The sequence below is a fragment of the Oncorhynchus nerka genome, unplaced genomic scaffold (genome assembly GCF_034236695.1).
Source record: "Oncorhynchus nerka isolate Pitt River unplaced genomic scaffold, Oner_Uvic_2.0 unplaced_scaffold_3661, whole genome shotgun sequence".
Taxonomy (NCBI): domain Eukaryota; kingdom Metazoa; phylum Chordata; class Actinopteri; order Salmoniformes; family Salmonidae; genus Oncorhynchus; species Oncorhynchus nerka.
The window spans coordinates 1-18430 of NW_027037634.1; the positions used below are offsets into that span (position 1 = coordinate 1).

At 44.5% G+C, this 18430-nt stretch overlaps 1 protein-coding gene across 2 annotated transcripts; it reads left to right on the forward strand.

The window, feature by feature from the left end:
- Positions 1-4681: 4681 nt before the first annotated feature.
- On the forward strand, positions 4682-18202 carry LOC135559496 (uncharacterized). 2 transcript variants are annotated; one of them, XM_065014341.1, is made up of 7 exons: positions 4682-4720; positions 5110-5215; positions 6395-6619; positions 6990-7130; positions 12523-12833; positions 13194-13463; positions 15497-18202. In XM_065014341.1, exons 2-7 carry the CDS (start codon positions 5116-5118, stop codon positions 15737-15739), a joined length of 1290 nt encoding a protein of 429 aa, XP_064870413.1. In that variant the 5' UTR covers positions 4682-4720; positions 5110-5115; the 3' UTR covers positions 15740-18202. The 2 variants fall into 2 exon arrangements, with proteins under 2 accessions (XP_064870413.1, XP_064870414.1); XM_065014342.1 differs by having other exon boundaries at positions 5110-5206.
- The last annotated feature ends 228 nt before the right edge of the window (positions 18203-18430 follow it).

Sequence of the window (18430 nt, forward strand, 5' to 3'; positions counted from 1 at the left end):
TGAGCATGTTAGGTAGTGGTGTATTATCTTAATGTTATGTGTGAGCATGTTAGGTAGTGGTGTATTATCTTAATGTTATGTGTGAGCATGTTAGGTAGTGGTGTATTATCTTAATGTTATGTGTGAGCATGTTAGGTAGTGGTGTATTATCTTAATGTTATGTGTGAGCATGTTAGGTAGTGGTGTATTATCTTAATGTTATGTGTGAGCATGTTAGGTAGTGGTGTATTATCTTAATGTTATGTGTGAGCATGTTAGGTAGTGGTGTATTATCTTAATGTTATGTGTGAGCATGTTAGGTAGTGGTGTATTATCTTAATGTTATGTGTGAGCATGTTAGGTAGTGGTGTATTATCTTAATGTTATGTGTGAGCATGTTAGGTAGTGGTGTATTATCTTAATGTTATGTGTGAGCATGTTAGGTAGTGGTGTATTATCTTTAATGTTATGTGTGTGCACGTTAGGTAGTGGTGTATTATCTTAATGTTATGTGTGAGCATGTTAGGTAGTGGTGTAATATCTTAATGTTATGTGTGGAGCATGTTAGGTATGTGTATTATCTTAATGTTATGTGTGAGCATGTTAGGTAGTATGTATTATCTTTCTTTGCTTCATTCTGTGGTTTTTGGGTTGTCTTGTATAGTGTCCTGTGCCTCATTTTGTTGGGCTTATTATTTTGGTGTGCAATAGTAAAGCACTTCAACTCAGTTACTCTCTCATGCCTGATTCCTGCACCCACCTAGTCCCATCGGGACAGAACCAGACTTTTCCATGATGTCAAGCAAGAGGCACTCCGAGTTTGAAGGTTGGCCTTGAAATACATCCACAGGTACACTTCCAATTGACTCAAATTATGTCAATTAGCTCATCAGAAGCTTCTAATGCCATGAAATAACTTCTGAATTTTCCAAGCTGTTTAAAGGCACAGTCAACTTAGGTTTGTAACCTTCTGACCCACTGGGAATTGTGATACAGTGAATTAGAAGTGAAATAATCTGTCTGTAAACAATTTTTGAAAAATGACTTGTGTCATGCACAAAGTAGATGTCCTAATCCAATCCTTTACAAAACTAGGTAGTTTGTTAACAAGAATGTGGAGTGGTTGAAAACAAGTTTTAATGACTCAACCTAAGTGTATGTAAACTTATGCATTCTATTTGCGGGGTGTATGTTGAGGAACAGTGTCCTGTGGTCAGTCAGTGAAGTGATGCTCTTCTCTCTAACACAGTTAGACAGTAATGATTAGCCTACTGTTTTATGACTGTTTAGTGTTACAGCCAAAGTCACACCTTTATCCTGACCATGCTTCTCCTCTCTCTATTGGCAGTGTGACGGAACTTGTATTTACATTGCCAAATCAAATTCAAACAACGTATCTTCTTTCTTCTTCTTGTTTCTTTCTCTTCATTTATTCTCTCTCTCTCTTTATTCTCTCTCTCTCTCTATCTCCCTCCCTCCCTCCCTCCCTCCCTCCCTCCTCTCTGTTTTAGCGGCAGATGGAGTGCCAGTAAAGGATGGGGAACAGGTAAGCCTTGACATTCAGGACTTTAACTATCACTCTTAATTCACACAGCTCAGCCACCCTGTTACACCCAATGGCTCCAGCAGTGGGTTCTCACTTCCACAAATGGGGATCTTGATCCAAGATGGTGACCAACATCAACTTTAACTCTACTACTGAAGCCATGATGCATAACGTCCCGCATCTGCTTGTAGAGTATTAATGCTGTGCACATGTTGCTGTTGGTTTGCTAACTTCCTCTACACTCAAAATGGCGGCTGTAGCTGGAAGGAGAACCAACCTCTGTGGCTGGCTCGCTGCTGCTATGACGCCTCCAGCTGCTTCTCTGTCACGCCTCAGTGCTGGCTCACTGTAGAACAGCAGGAGACTCACCACCTCCTCCTCCTCTCACTCGATCCCTCACTACTTCCTCTCAGATCCTTTCCACTCCACTCCCCTCCTTTCAAGTCCTCTCCTCCTTCCTTTTGAGATACTGTTACTAAATGATCTTCAGCACTTGATGATTTTCTTTGGCAGGAGAAAGAGGACCATTTAAATTGAAAACCGAATGTGATTGTACTGTGGATCGACTATGTGTTTCTCTTGACAAACTTGCCTTCAAAATGTAATCAAAAAAAGAGAGAGGAGAGAAAGAGACACACAGACAGACAGACAGACAGACAGACAGACAGACAGACAGACAGACAGACAGACAGACAGACAGACAGAGCAGACAGACAGACAGACAGACAGATAGACAGACAGACAGACAGACAGACAGACAGACAGACAGACAGACAGACAGACAGTGTAACAATAAGAGAGAGAACATGAGAGCTAGGTTTTCTGGAGACTGAACACATTCTGTGGTGGACATGGCACCGTAGAAGGCCCTGCTGGTTCTAAGGCCCTTGCTCTTGTATTGTCAGGAACAATTCAGTTGATACAGGACTCAGAGGTGGTGGACAGACGCTGGTGCTTATCTAGACTGTCACCATCCCCTTCTGTTAGCCTGCTCCTCAGTGCCCCTGTCTGTCTGTCTGTCTGTCTGTCTGTCTGTCTGTATGTCTCTGTCTGTCTGTCTGTCTGTCTGTCTGTCTGTCTGTCTGTCTGTCTGTCTGTCTGTCTGTCTCTGCAGACACAGATCTCACCAGTCTGTCTCTGCAGACACAGATCTCACCAGAGAGGACACTGACATTCGCTACCATCAGCCAGCTTACATCAGTTATAACACAAGCACGCACACACACACACGCCCCACACACACATAGATTGCACACACACACACGCGCACACATAAACACATGTGCACGCATCTGCCACACACGCACATTCAGCACACACGCTACACGCTTGCACACACACACATTCACACACACACACATTCACACACATTCACACATAAGCCTACACGCTTCTGCACATACGTTACACTTCTGGATCAGCCCCCCACTGGCTTCTGATGTGTTTGGCTCAGTGCTTGTGTGGCAGACGTAACCAGAGGAGGAAATGAGAGAGAGAGAATCATTCAGTCACACATATTCATCCCAGCTGTACCATGGAACTGATCAGCCTTTCAACCCTCCCTTCTCTCACGCTTCTGACCTGAATCTACTCCTCCTCCATCTTTCTGGTCTTTGACTCTTTCTCCTCCTCTGTCTTTCTGGTCTTTGTCTCTCCTCCCTCTATCTGTTTCTGGTCTTTGTCTCCTCTCCTCCTCTGTCTTTCTGGTCTTTGTCTCCTCTCCTCCTCTGTCTTTCTAGGTCTTGTCTCTCTCTCTGTCTTCCTTTGTCTCCTCCTCAGTCTTTTGTCTCTCTCCTCCTCTGTCTTTCTGGTCTTTGTCTCCTCTCCTCCTCTGTCTTTCTGGTCTTGTCTCTCCTCCTCTGTCTTTCTGGTCTTTGTCTCCTCTCCTCCTCTGTCTTTTCTGGTCTTGTCTCCTCTTCTCTCTGTCTTTCTGGTCTTTGTCTCTTCTCCTCCTCTGTCTTTCTGGTCTTTGTCTTCTCCTCCTCTGTCTTCTGGTCTTTGTCTCCTCTCCTCCTCTGTCTTTCTGGTCTTTGTCTCTCTCCTCCTCTGTCTTTCTGGTCTTTGTCTCCTCTCCTCCTCTGTCTTTCTGGTCTTTGACTCTCCTCCCTCTGTCTTTCTGGTCTTTGTCTCTCTCCTCCTCTTATCTTTCTGGTCTTGTCTCCTCTGTCTTTCTTGGTCTTTGTCTCCTCTGTCTTTCTGGTCTTTGTCTTTCTCTCCTCCTCTGTCTTTCTGGTCTTTGTCTCCTCTCCTCCTCTGTCTTTCTGGTCTTTGTCTCCTCTCCTCCTCTGTCTTTCTGGTCTTTGTCTCCTCTCTCTCTCTTTTCCTCCTCCTCATCTTTCTGGTCTTTGTCTCCTTCTCCTCTGTCTTTCTGGTCTTTGTCTCTTCTCCTCCTCTTATCTTTCTGGTCTTTGTCTCTTCTCCTCCTCTGTCTTTCTGGTCTTTGTCTCTCCTCCTCCATCTTTCTGGTCTTTGTCCTCTGTCTTTCTGGTCTTTGACTCTTCTCCTCTTATCTTTCTGGTCTTTGTCTCTTCTCCTCCTCTGTCTTTCTGGTCTTTGTCTCTCCTCCTCTGTCTTTCTGGTCTTTGTCTCTCTCTCCTCTGTCTTTCTGGTCTCTTGTCTCTCTCCTCCATCTTTCTGGTCTTTGTCTCTCTCCTCCTCCATCTTTCTGGTCTTTGTCTCCTCTCCTCCTCTGTCTTTCTGGTCTTTGTCCCTCCTCTCTCCTCTCTGTCTTTTCTGGTCTTTGTCTCCTCTCTTCTGTCTTTCTGGTCTTGTCTCTCTCCTCTGTCTTTCTGGTCTTTGTCTCTCCTCTCTGTCTTTCTGGTCATTGTCTCTCCTCCTCTATCTTTCTGGTCTTTGACTCACTCTCACTCTGTCTTTCTGGTCATTGTCTCTCTCTCTCTTTCTGGTCTGTCTTACTCCTCAAACCCTATATGTGTCTCTCGGCATTCTCCTCTTTCCTCTCTATCCTTCTTTCTATTTCTGCATGTTGGTTATACTACTCTACCCCTGTCACTATCACTACTCTCGTCCTCCTCTTTGTCTCCTCCCATTTCTTCCATGCATGTGTACGTCTTTCTCTCCTTCTCTCTTGTTCCCACTCTCTTCCTCTCTCCCGCTCCTTCTTTCCCCATCCTCTCTCCTCCTATTTTTCTCCTTCAGCATGGATGTTCAGACTTTTCATGGGAAGGAATCAATGTAAGTGTTGTGACATCATTCCTTCATCTACCTTTATTTCTCTATCTTATGTTTCTCTATTTGTTTTGATTTACTTGATTTAACTCACCTTAGGTAACCTACTACTTCGTCCCCTCACTCCCCTCCCATCTAACTCTCTCTATACCGTATCGTTAACTCTCGCAACACTTCCCATAATGCACTTCAGCACTGTCAAGCAGGAAGTTGTTCGAACAACGACCTTGGGAAATTTTTTTTGTTGTCAAATGATGACATTGTTTCTTTTTGACGCTGTATTAACCCAATATCTACCTAACTTCTCCTCTCACCTACCCTCTGAACTCTGTGTGCTTCTCTGGCACACATCTCTTCCTCCATCTCTCTGTCATCTTCTTCCCTCGCTCCTCTAGCTGTCTATGGAAGACACCACGTCCATCCTGCCTCGTCTGAAGAGGAACAACTCCAATAACTATGGGATCGGTGCTCTGGCTAAGTCCTCACTGACAGGTGTGTCAGGTGTGTGTCTGTCCTGTAACTGGTAAACTGACCCCATGTCAGCTCCCGCCTGGACAGGCGCTGGAGCCAACATGGCCCCAGAGTGGGTTCCCCTGATTCACTTCCTCTCACCATAATGATAATACTCGTCAATGGCTGACCCCCCAGTCATTGGTGGAATAACACTTAAACCCAACGACAACCCTATAAAAAAATACACTACCCACAATACATTGTTATGTGGCTTGTTGAGTTAACAAGAGGTGAGTGGGAGGTGTAGTTGTTTGTCTGTTAAGTGGTTGTTAAGCAGCGTTGAACTACTCTAGTGTCTGTGTGATGTGTCTACTGTCTCTGAGTGTAGTCTGAGTTTGTGTCTGTGTGTTACAGTGTGTATAACTGTGTAATGTGCATTGTGCACTGCGCAGTGTGGTGCAGTTGTAATGTGCAGTGAAGTGTATTGGAATGTAGTGAACTGCTAACTCATCATATATTGACTTGGACACATTAATTACTGAGCAAAGCCATAATGTAACCAGCAGACAGAATACAGACCGTCATGGCGGAACATGATTTCTAAAGTAGAGTGTCTTCCGCAGTGCACTGTATGCATCAGCTGAGGATGTCTTAACAGACACGGCAGGGGAGTGGGGTTTCTGCTTAGCCAGCGCAGGCAGCTTAGCAGAGGTGTGAAAGCTATCGTGTCAACAAGCCAACCTCTCATTACTGACACCCCTCTGGCCATCTCACCCCAATTAACCTCCTCTGTCCCATGATGCACCTCTCCCAGAGCAGACGTATCCATTTGCTCCTCCCTGTCCCCCATCATCCTCCTCGGTTCCACGCGTCATCTCATCTACATTATAAGCATCTCCTCCCTATTCATTTAGCCATGAATCTAAAGCATGTTCATTAAGCCGCTCATTTAACCACTCATCCAGAGGCCCTTATCAGCACCAGCTAAATACTGACAGGATCAGACAGACATAAATGTGGAATAATAACATAATATCTCATCTGTTTCCTTCCCCCTCTCTCCAACCTGATGCCTGTCTCCTAACTCCCCCAAACTCCACATTCACCCTTCTCTAAACCCCTTAATATCCCTCCAACCCTCCCTTAATCCACTGTCACCCTTCTAACCCTCCCCAATACCCGCATCAATCCCTACATCCCTCTTCACTTCTCCCCCTCCCTCCCCAGGTGTGAATCGCTCCATGAAGGACAAGGTGACCAAGCCTACATCCATGGCCCAAGGCCGGATGGCACACATGATCGAGTGGCAGAACTGGGACATGTCTGTGGTGGGCCCGGGGGGTGTCTCCGTCCCACGCAAGTCCACAGCAGAGCAGGAGATGGAGAGACGGTTGGAGAGCGACGCCTACAGCGACCTCAGTGACGGGGAGAAAGAGGCTCGCTTTGCCGCAGGTCAGAGGGGGAGGGGAATTTGTCACTGTGAGAGGAGACAGAAGCAATAGGAGTGGTTGATGCTGATTTATACCCCCAGGGTGGTGTTCAGAGGAAACCCTCACAAAATTAAGCCTTTGGGAAAAGGGTTCTCATGTGTTGAACCCCAGATCATAAGCAGACTGGTTATAGGTCAACTAATCAGCATGGCATAACACCAGCCAAATATAGCAATATTGGCCTAGGCAAAGCATAACCATAGATATTAAATAGACTACATATTACATCTTTATTTAAATTAGCCATAGATATTAAATCATAAAAGGCGCTGAGGGAAGGCAGCAGCCAACTGGGCCGTTACAATGACCCTGACTTACCCTCTGCACTCCAGGTATCCTGCAGCAGTTTGCCATCTCCCAGGCAACGCTCATGGCCTGGACCTCCATGGATGGAGAGAGCCTGAGGTCAGGGTCCAACCAGGGCAGTGTGGCCCACCTCAGCGAGGTTAACCAGGAGAGCATCACCAGCCGAGGTAAGGGACTACAAATATGGCCTCTAAACCAGCATGTATCAGCCGAGATAAGGGACTACAAATATGGCCTCTAAACCAGCATGTATCAGCCGAGATAAGGGACTACAAATATGGCCTCTAAACCAGCATGTATCAGCCGAGATAAGGGACTACAAATATGGCCTCTAAACCAGCATGTATCAGCCGAGATAAGGGACTACAAATATGACCTCTAAACAACCATATGTCAGTTGAGGTAAAGGACTATAAATATGGCCTCTAAACAACCATATGTCAGTTGAGGTAAAGGACTATAAATATGGCCTCTAAACAACCATATGTCAGTTGAGGTAAAGGACTATAAATATGGCCTCTAAACAACCATATGTCAGTTGAGGTAAAGGACTATAAATATGGCCTCTAAACCAGCATGTCAGTCGAGGTAAGGGACTACAAATATGACCTCTAAACAACCATGTCAGTTGAGGTAAAGGACTATAAATATGGCCTCTAAACCAGCATGTATCAGCCGAGGTAAGGGACTGTAAATATGCTTGACAAACTTCAGTAGCACCAATCAACTAGGGCAACCAAGTTTAAGGGATAGTTTAAGGAGCTAGATAGGAACCTGCACTGCGGAACCTTGTCTAAAATGTGCAGACAAACACGTTTATGCACAGGCTTGAGATCAGGCAAAGCTGGAGTGTAGTGTGTGGGCTACATTATGCGCCATTTTGCTCAGTATGAAGGCATCTTATTCCGTCTCAGCCTGGAGGTTTAACTCTGTGCTAATTTCAGATTCGCAAACACAGCCCGGGGAATGCAAGACCAGGGATTTCAACTGTATAAATAGTCCACTTGGTCATTATTATTCCACATCGCTGTGCTGTCCGTTACAGTGCTCCTGTATTTCTCCTTCTCATGCAAAGAGGCGTTCAGACATGGAGACATGTTGAAATCATAATGTGGTTTTCTCCCTGTGGTTTGTTATTGAGAGATAACAAATGGCCTTGAGGCTGTGTGATGATCATTGGTTGAATTACAACTTCAGGCCAGTTATTTAATGTAATTATATTACCTGAAGTAAAATAACCATAGAATGTTCTTATTAAAAGGCTGTCTCTGGATGTTTTTTGACAGTTTTGAGTCATCATTAAAGTGATGTCATGTGAGGTTGCCGGCATGATGCTTGCTAACTCTTAGCACCGCCATATCAACTCAGCACACCATGAGGCTCTTTTGTCAGATTATGTAAACTCAGCAAAAAAAGAAACGTCCTCTCACTGTCAACTGCGTTTATTTTCAGCAAACTTAACGTGTGTATTTGTATGAACAAATTCAACAACCGAGACATAAACTGAACATGTTTCACAGGCATGTGACTAACAGAAATGGAATAATGTGTCCCTGAACAAAGGGGGGTCAAAATCAAAAAGTAACAGTGAGTATCTGGGGTGGCCACCAGCTGCATTAAGTATGGCAGTGCATCTCCTCCTCATGGACTGCATCAGATTTGTCAGTTCTTGTTGTGAGATGTTACCCCACTCTTCCACCAAGGCATCTGCAAGTTCCCAGACATTTCTGGGGGGGAATGGCCTTAGCCCTCACCCTCCAATCCAACAGGTCCCAGACGTGCTCAAGGGGATTGAGATCAATCAAATCAAATCAAATGTATTTATATAGCCCTTCGTACATCAGCTGATATCTCAAAGTGCTGTACAGAAACCCAGCCTAAAACCCCAAACAGCAAGCAATGGAGATGGAGTGGAGATTATAACAGAACATGGCCAAGATGTTCAAATGTTCATAAATGACCAGCATGGTCAAAATAATAGGTCTGGGACAGGTAGCACGTCCGGTGAACAGGTCAGGATTCCATAGCCGCAGGCAGAACAGTTGAAACTGGAGCAGCAGCATGGCCAGGTGGACTGGGGACAGCAAGGAGTCATCATGTCAGGTAGTCCTGGGGCATGGTCCTAGGGCTCAGGTCAGTTGAAACTGGAACAGCAGCATGGCCAGGTGGACTGGGGACAGCAAGGAGTCATCATGTCAGGTAGTCCTGGGGCATGGTCCTAGGGCTCAGGTCCTCCGAGAGAGAGAAAGAAAGAGAGAATTAGAGAATGCACACTTAGATTCACACGGGACACCGAATACGACAGGTGAAGTACTCCAGATATAACAAACTGACCCCAGCCCCCCGACACATAAACTACTGCAGCATAAATACTGGAGGCTGAGACAGGAGGGGTCAGGAGACACTGTGGCCCCATCCGAGGACACTCCCGGACAGGGCCAAACAGGAAGGATATAACCCCACCCACTTTGCCAAAGCACAGCCCCCACACCACTAGAGGGATATCTTCAACCACCAACTTACCATCCTGAGACAAGGCTGAGTATAGCCCACAAAGATCTCCGCCACGGCACAACCCAAGGGAGGGGGGGCGCCAACCCAGACAGGATGACCACAACAGTGAATCAACCCACTCAGGTGACGCACCCCCTCCAGGGACGGCATGAGAGAGCCCCAGTAAGCCAGTGACTCAGCCCCTGTAATAGGGTTAGAGGCAGAGAATCCCAGTGGAAAGAGGGGAACCGGCCAGGCAGAGACAGCAAGGGCGGTTCGTTGCTCCAGAGCCTTCCGTTCACCTTCCCACTCCTGGGCCAGACTACACTCAATCATATGACCCACTGAAGAGATGAGTCTTCAGTAAAGACTTAAAGGTTGAGACCGAGTTTGCGTCTCTGACATGGGTAGGCAGACCGTTCCATAAAAATTGAGCTCTATAGGAGAAAGCCCTGCCTCCAGCTGTTTGCTTAGAAATTCTAGGGACAATTAGGAGGCCTGCGTCTTGTGACCGTAGCGTACGTGTAGGTATGTACGGCAGGACCAAATCAGAGAGATAGGTAGGAGCAAGCCCATGTAATGCTTTGTAGGTTAGCAGTAAAACCTTGAAATCAGCCCTTGCTTTGACAGGAAGCCAGTGTAGAGAGGCTAGCACTGGAGTAATATGATCAATTTTTTTGGTTCTAGTCAGGATTCTAGCAGCCGTATTTAGCACTAACTGAAGTTTATTTAGTGCTTTATCCGGGTAGCCGGAAAATAGAGCATTGCAGTAGTCTAACGTAGAAGTAAAAAAAGCATGGATTAATTTTTCTGCATCATTTTTGGACAGAAAGTTTCTGATTTTTGCAATGTTACGTAGATGGAAAAAAGCTGTCCTCAAAATGGTCTTGATATGTTCTTCAAAAGAGAGATCAGGGTCCAGAGTAACGCCGAGGTCCTTCACAGTTTTATTTGAGACGACTGTACAACCATTAAGATTAATTGTCAGATTCAACAGAAGATCTCTCTTGTTTCTTGGGACCTAGAACAAGCATCTTTGTTTTGTCCGAGTTTAAAAGTAGAACGTTTGCAGCTATCCACTTCCTTATGTCTGAAACACAGGCTTCTAGCGAGGGCAATTTTGGGGCTTCACTATGTTTCATTGAAATGTACAGCTGTGTGTCATCCGCATAGCAGTGAAAGTTAACACTATGTTTTCGAATGACATCCCCAAGAGGTAAAATATATAGTGAAAACAAAAGTGGTCCTAAAACCTTGAGGAACACCGAAATTTACAGTTGATTTGTCAGAGGACAAACCATACACAGAGACAAACTGATATCTTTCTGACATATAAGATCTAAACCAGGCCAGATCCGGGCTCTTCGCTGGTCATGGCAGAACACTGACATTCTTGTCTTGCAGGAAATCACTCACAGAACGAGCAGTATGGCTGGTGGCATTGTCATGCTGGAGGGTCATGTCAGGATGAGCCTGCAGGAAGGGTACCACATGAGGGAGGAGGATGTCTGTAATGCACAGTTTAGATTGCCTGCAATGACAACAAGCTCAGTCTGATGATGCTGTGACACACCGCCCCAGACCATGACGGACCCTCCACCTCCAAATCGGTCCAGCTCCAGAGTACAGGCCTCGGTGTAATACTCATTCCTTCAACAATAAGTGTGAATCCGACATCACCCCTGGTGAGACAAAACCTCGACTCGTCAGTGAAGAGCACTTTTTGTCTGGTCCAGCGACGGTGGGTTTGACCCATAGGTGACGTTGTGGCCAGTGATGCCTACAAGCCCTCAGTCCAGCCTCACTCAGCCTATTGCAGACAGTCTGAGCACTGATGGAGGGATTGTGCATTCCTGGTGTAACTCTGGCAGTTGTTGTTTCCATCCTGTAACTGTCTCTCAGGTGTGATGTTTGGATGTACCGATCCTGTCCAGGTGTTGTTACACGTGGTCTGCCACTGCGAGGATGATTAGCTGTCCATCCTGTTTCCCTGTAGTGCTGTCTTAGGCATCTCACAGTACGGACATTGCAATTTATTTCCTGGCCACATCTGCAGTCCTTAAGCCTCTTTGCAGCATGTCTAAGGCACGTTCACGCAGATGAGCACGGACCCTGGGCATCTTTCTTTTGGTGTTTTTCAGAGTCAGTAGAAAGGCCTCTTTACTGTCCTAAGTTGGTCATTAACTGTGACGATAACTGTGACCCTGCATACCGTATGTAAGCTGTTAGTGTCTTAACGACCGTTCCACAGGTGCATGTTCATTAATTGTTCATGGTTCATTAAACAAGCATGGGAAACAGTGTTTAAACCCTTTACAATGAAGATCTGTGAAGTTATTTGGATTTTTACTAATTATCTTTGAAAGACAGGGTCCTGAAAAATTTATGTTTCTTTTTTTGCTGAGTTTATATACACCATTCCTCTATCAGAAACTTGTTTGGCCAATGTCCTAAAGACATTTCTGTGAATAAGTGTGATTTACCTCATCCTTTTGTGTTTGGCAGCCTTTTTGTACATAACAGCATTGGCAACACATATATTCTTCCATTTATTTTCCTCCTTCGCACAAAATGGCTACCATACTTCAAAAGTTTTAATGTTGTTATCAGTCAGTGGGGGATATTAGTCGCCTTGTTCATCCGTAACAAAACCAGATTGGAATATGAGATGGCAAAAACTACCATGACTTTCCCTTATTCATATCTGCCGTGCTATTGGCTGAATTATATGTCATTTTAATGCAGCGCAGACAGACTCCCCAATGGCTATACAGAGTCATAATGCTGATGTATTGGACTACTCGGTGTAGCTACACTTGGTGTCTGTCTGGGGATTGTTCAAGTAAAGTCATTTTCTCAAGGATATATTTGGGTATGAGAGGGTTGGGGTGTCCCCCAGGGATATCACACGATTCCTCTTCAGGTTTCCTCTTTCGGGAAAAGGCTGATGTCAGCATTGTAGATTTATTTGCCGTTTGATGTCCATGAGGTCCAATGTAGTGCATCCGTCAAGGACAATCTACCACTTATCCCGCTTCTATTTTCTCATTCCTTTCATCCTCTCAGACCAGATATTGCACCACTCCTCTGCGGACATGTGGCCCAACACCTATGTCGCCCAGGGCCTCTACTGCCTCTCCTCCTCTGACGCCTGGGAGCCAATCAGCAACGAGCCCTCCGGAGTGGCCTCTCCCGCTGCTGGCTCCTATGTGATGCAGCAGGGCGGGACTTCCTGTGATGGGTATGATGGGAACGCGTTGCAGCAGCAGCAGCAGCAGCAGTTCAACCTACAGCAGCAGAGTCAGCTCCAGCAGCTGCAGCAGCTACAACAGATACAGCACTACCAGCAACAGCAGCTCCTGTATCAGCAACAACAGGTGAGGGAAAATCAACAGTCTAATATGAGAGGGAAGTAATAACAATCTATTTCCATGGATAGACCATATTCATTCATGGCGTAGTCTGGTGGCTGACGTGGGTTTTTCTCTTTTTTCTCTGGGGTATTTTGAACGAGACAAGAATACTGATCAATACATTCTTAGACAACAAAATTACCCTGTCCCTTTCAATCCAACATTACGCTTAAAGGAAGAAACATCCCTTATCCACAGATTTAGGATCATATTTCCAGATTCTTTACCATTAGGGGGATAAACAAATATCTGATCCTGTATCAGTGGTGAAGGGGAACCTCTACCTACCTAAGTCTCCTCATTGTCTCGTCCTTCTCTCAACAGTCTCTGGAGCAAAGGCTGCACAGCGCCAACCACTCGTTGCAAGCCACGCCCAACAGCACCATCCACAGCCTGGCCCCTGCTACCCACGCCCCATTGGTGGACCTGTGGGGGGCGGGTCAGACAGAGTCCTATCAAGCGGATATCGGAGGGTACAACATAGGCGTGGCAGCGGTGGTGGAGGCGGCTTTGAATGTTCCGTCTGGGGATGAGGGGGCGGGGACAGACCATTCCCATCTGCTGGAGCAGCAGGAGGAGGAAGATGAACTGAAGGTGAGGTCATATCAGGTCACAGGGTCATCATGGCCCAGTTTTTCAAAAGTTATCTATCTGGATTTCGTCTATCGGATAGGATTAAATGCATAGAAATAAAATGAATAGAACGGGAGTCCTCATTCAAAACAATGATTGATACATTCTATTCATTATATTTCTATGCATTTAATCCAGAGATTCTTTTTTTTAAATGGGCGCTGAGGTCATATCAGTGCAGATAGGTACATCCTTGATGCTTTATAAAAAAAAAACTATTTTCTACATTGTAGAATAATAGTGAGAGCATCAAAATTATGAAATAACACATATGGAATCATGTAGTTACCAAAAAGTGTTGAACAAATCAAAATATATTTTATATTTCAGATTCTTCAACGTAGCCACCCTTTGCCTTGATGACAGCTTTGCACACTCTTGTCATTCTCTCAATCAGCTTCATGAGGAAGTCACCTGGAATGCATTTCAATTAACAGGTGTGCCTTGTTGAAAGTTAATTTGTGGGAATTCTTTCCTTCTTAATGCGTTTGAGCCAGTTGTGTTGTGACAAGGTAGGGTGGGTATACAGAAGATAGCCCTATTTGGTAAATGACCAAGTCCTGCCGAGGCGGCAGGGTAGCTTAGTGGTTAGAGCGTTGGACTAGTAACTGGAAGTTTGCAAGTTCAAACCCCTGAGCTGACAAGGTACTAATCTGTCGTTCTGCCCCTGAACAGGCAGTTAACCCATTGTTCCTAGGCCGTCATTGAAAATAAGAATTTGTTCTTAACTGACTTGCCTAGTTAAATAAAGGTCAAATAAAAAAATTAAAAAAAATATTATGGCAAGAACAGCTCAAATAAGCAAAAAGAAACAACCGTCCATATTTCCTTTAAGATATGAAGGTCAGTCAATCCGTAAAATTTCAAGATCTTTGAAAGTTTCTTCAATTGCAGTCGCAAAAACCAACAAGTGCTATGATGAATCTGGCTCTCATGAGGACCGCCACAGGAAAGGAAGACCCAGCGTTACCTCTGCTGCAGAGGATAAGGTCATTAGAGTTACCAGCATCAGAAATTGCAGCCCAAATAAATGCTTCACAGAGTTCAAGTAACAGACACATCTCACCAACAACTGATCAGAGTAGACTGCATGAATCAGGCCTTCAGTAGAAACACTAGTAAAGGACAGCAATAATAAGAAGAGACTTACTTGGGCCAAGAAACATGAGCAATGGAAATTAGACCGGTGGAAATCTGTCCTTTGGTCTGATGAGTCCAAATTTGAGATTTTTGGTTCCAACCGCTGTGTCTTTGTGAGAATCAGAGTCGTTGAACGGATGATCTCTGCATGTGTGGTTCCCACCATGAAGCATGGAGGAGGAGGGTGTGATGGTGTGCTTTGCTGGTGACACTGTCAGTGATTTACTTGTAATTCAAGGCACACTTAACCAGCATGGCTACCACAGCATTCTGCAGCGATACACCACCCCATCTGGTTTGCGTTAGTGGGATTATCATTTGTTTTTCAACAGGACAATGACCCAACACACCTACAGGTTGTGTAAATGCTATTTAACCAAGGAGAGGGATGGAGTACTTTATCAGATGACCTGACCTCCACAATCACCAGACCTCAACCCAGTTGAGATGGTTTAGGATGAGTTGGACAGCAGAGTGAAGGAAAAGCAGCCAACAAGTACTCAGCATACGTAGCAGCTCCTTCAAGTCAGTTCGAAAAGCATTCCAGGTGAAGCTGGTTGAGAGAATGCCAAGAGTATGCAAAGCTGTCATACTACATGATTCCATATGTTATTTCGTAGTTTTAATGTCTTCACTATTATTCTACAATGTAGAAAATAGTGAAAAGTAAGAAAAACCCTTGAATGAGTAGGTATGTCAACTTTTGACTGGTACTGTACAACAGGGGAGACATTTCCATCTGAACTCATGAATAAACCCTTGCTTTCTCCTCTCCGCGGTCAGAGAATCATGTGGTATCTGTTATATTCTAAACATTTCTATCTGACCAAGCCCCTTCTCTGTCCCCTGAACAGGACGAGGAGGTGACACTCTGCATGGAGCCGGAGTCTGCCACTCTAACACAGAGAGATGAAGCCATCACCTCCGGGGGCAGTAGTCCTGGGCAACGTAGTCCGGGGCGCAGTAGTCCGGGGCAACCACCAGCACAGCAAATCACAGAGCGGAAGGCCTCTGATGTCAGCTGTGGAGCCATCCAGATGCTGGAGGAGAAGGAGGAGAAGCAGGGGTCCACTGTTGCTGCCATGGCAACCAACTGATTGACAGATCGTCCTGAGAAACGTGACAGACTGACCCTCGGCGTCAGGAATGACTGAGCCTAATAATTAAATATTTATCAATAAATCTGTTCCTTTTCAGGTATCAAACACATTTTTGATGGGATATAAACTCTTGTGACCACTGAAGAGCAGAGGAGGAAGATTTGGAAACAGAGTCACGCAGTGACAACAGCTGGTCCAACGGACAACTTTTTTTTGGAAGCCTTACATTCCCAGAGAGAAGGAGGAGGGAGGGATGAATAGAGGGAGGGAAAAAAGACTGAGCGAGAAAAAGGAGGTATGAGGGGATGATAAAAAGAAGAGGAGCAGCTGAGATTGAGACATTTGTATCAGGAAGAGGAAATGGAGGAGGAGGGAATTGTAACATGCATGCTTTTTAAACAAACGACTTTATCCAGTCCAGCGTCAAATATGATAATGATCATTAAATCTATAGTAATAAAACGTTATCATGAAAACAATGATTTTCTAACAAAGAAAACAATCATGACAACACAAAAATCTATGTATAAGTGAATGATAAAATAATATATATCAAAATCACTGTTTTTACAACACTATCTCTCCATTGGAGAACTACTCTGTTTACAGCTTACACTCAACACATCATATAGAATAATATCAACCCCATAACTTGAAGAACAGAAACACTCACACGTTATACCCTCTCCTCTTATGTCATTCACATCTAGCATCCACAACACTTATAGAACTAACTGCACGAATACAGAGCAACTTTAGTAGATTGTGTTCATCATAACCCCCTAAAAATTACACCTATTCAATTATCCCCAAAAATGATTTAAATCCAAATTGGCTCTCTGCAACCTAACGACTGCAGTGAAATCTACTTGAACCCTCCTAACACAGTTAGAAAGAAAACAATGTTACTATGTTGCTGTGTCTCCAGATGTCCAAGGCACATAAAGGCTGCAGGCCTGTCGGCCACACACACAGCACTGCACAGTTAAAGGAATGTACTATACAGTAAGATAGTGTGCTTCCTACTCTGTCTTTCCGTATGTTTCTTCAGAATACTATGGAGTACCTGTCCTATAGTGAACTGTATAGACTTTGCACTGAACCTAGGACACGGCTGGTGCTGGGCCAGAGAAGACTCAGGGCATGGAGCTCCTTGTAGTCTGCTTGACTGTGCATCATGACTGACAGGTCCTTGTCATGGAGTGAATGGTGAAGAGACAGAGCTGTAGTAGTGAATCCCTTTGCACTGATGCCATCCAACAGATCAGAGGCTGCCTTTGGACTCTGTCACACGTCAATGTCCTTGATTACTGTTCAGAAAGAGCTCTTAGCATCACCAAGAACCAAAACAGAACCACTAGACGAGATGGATTCTGAGCTGTTGTTCCAGGTTCCAAACTAGAGATGGCTGGAGGAAGAGGGAGTGCTCTGGAGAGTTTTGGTACCAACAGAAAGAGGATTTAGATTGAGATGTGCTTGATGTGATTGTTGTTTTGATGTCAGCTCTTGGGGACAATACCAAGCTTTTCTTTGTGGAGAAAAGATGAGGAGAAAATGTTTCTCTGAAAGGTGTAGGTTAGAGCTGTTTGAATTGGGTGCTGATTCTTAGAAGGGAAAAAACACATCTTCAAAATTGTAACTAATTAGTGAGGAGCCAAACACAGGTCTCTTAAACGGTTTGTGGCCACTACTGTCATATAGATGTAAATACTAATGAGAGAGGATATCAACCATCTCTCACAGTCCCCACTGCAACAGTTTCTTTAGTTTTCTACACGTCTCAGTCCCAGCTCTTTCCTTTGGGAATCTTCCTGAGCTCCCAAATTAAGCGTATTGCGTTTAGATTTGTTTCTATCACCACACAAGTAAAAGGAAAAGGATAGTGGAAATATTGGATATCGGAATACTGTTATAGAATAATGCAAAGGACCTACTTTGACTAGGTTTAAGGAGAACATTGAAGTCAATCAGGGAATAGAACTGAATAGTAGAACCAAACACTAGAACCGAACAGAACCGGTATCTTCCTGCTCATGGTGACTACAGCGATGGAGCAGAACTCTGCCTGTCGAGTGTGACGTTTGAGTTAGCGTGTGTATTTCCTGAAGAGGAAAGTGTGTATCCCAATGGAGGAATGGTAGTGAAGTTCAGAGACATGATAGAATAGTGGAATTTTGGAGATACTGGTCTGGAATATCTGTGCATGTGTCACTAATAAAAACAACATCAATAGCAGTTATTATTATTATTAGTATTCTTATTCATATCATTATGAATATTATTATTATTATTATTCATATTATTATTATGTGACGGAGAACAACCTCCTTTCACTCTGATGATTGTGTGAAAAAAAACTTTTAAGATAGAAAAAAGGTTTATTGACTTGAATTCATGAACTTATTGATTGATTATTTATGCAATGTTGGGACAATGTTTATTTTTCTACTGAATGATTGACACCCCTCCAGTATAAGACAGAATATGTGTGGTTGATGTAGAGCAGTTTCCTGTTGGTTGGGGCTCTCTCTGATCAGACAAACAGACAGTGATAATAATACCCTAGGCCAGTGGTGGAAACTTCTGGAGGGCTTCATTGTGGCCACAATTAATTGTAATCAGTTGTGTTAAAGCTGGGCTGGAACAAAACCCTGCACACACTGACTGCATCCCTCCAAGACAAGGGTT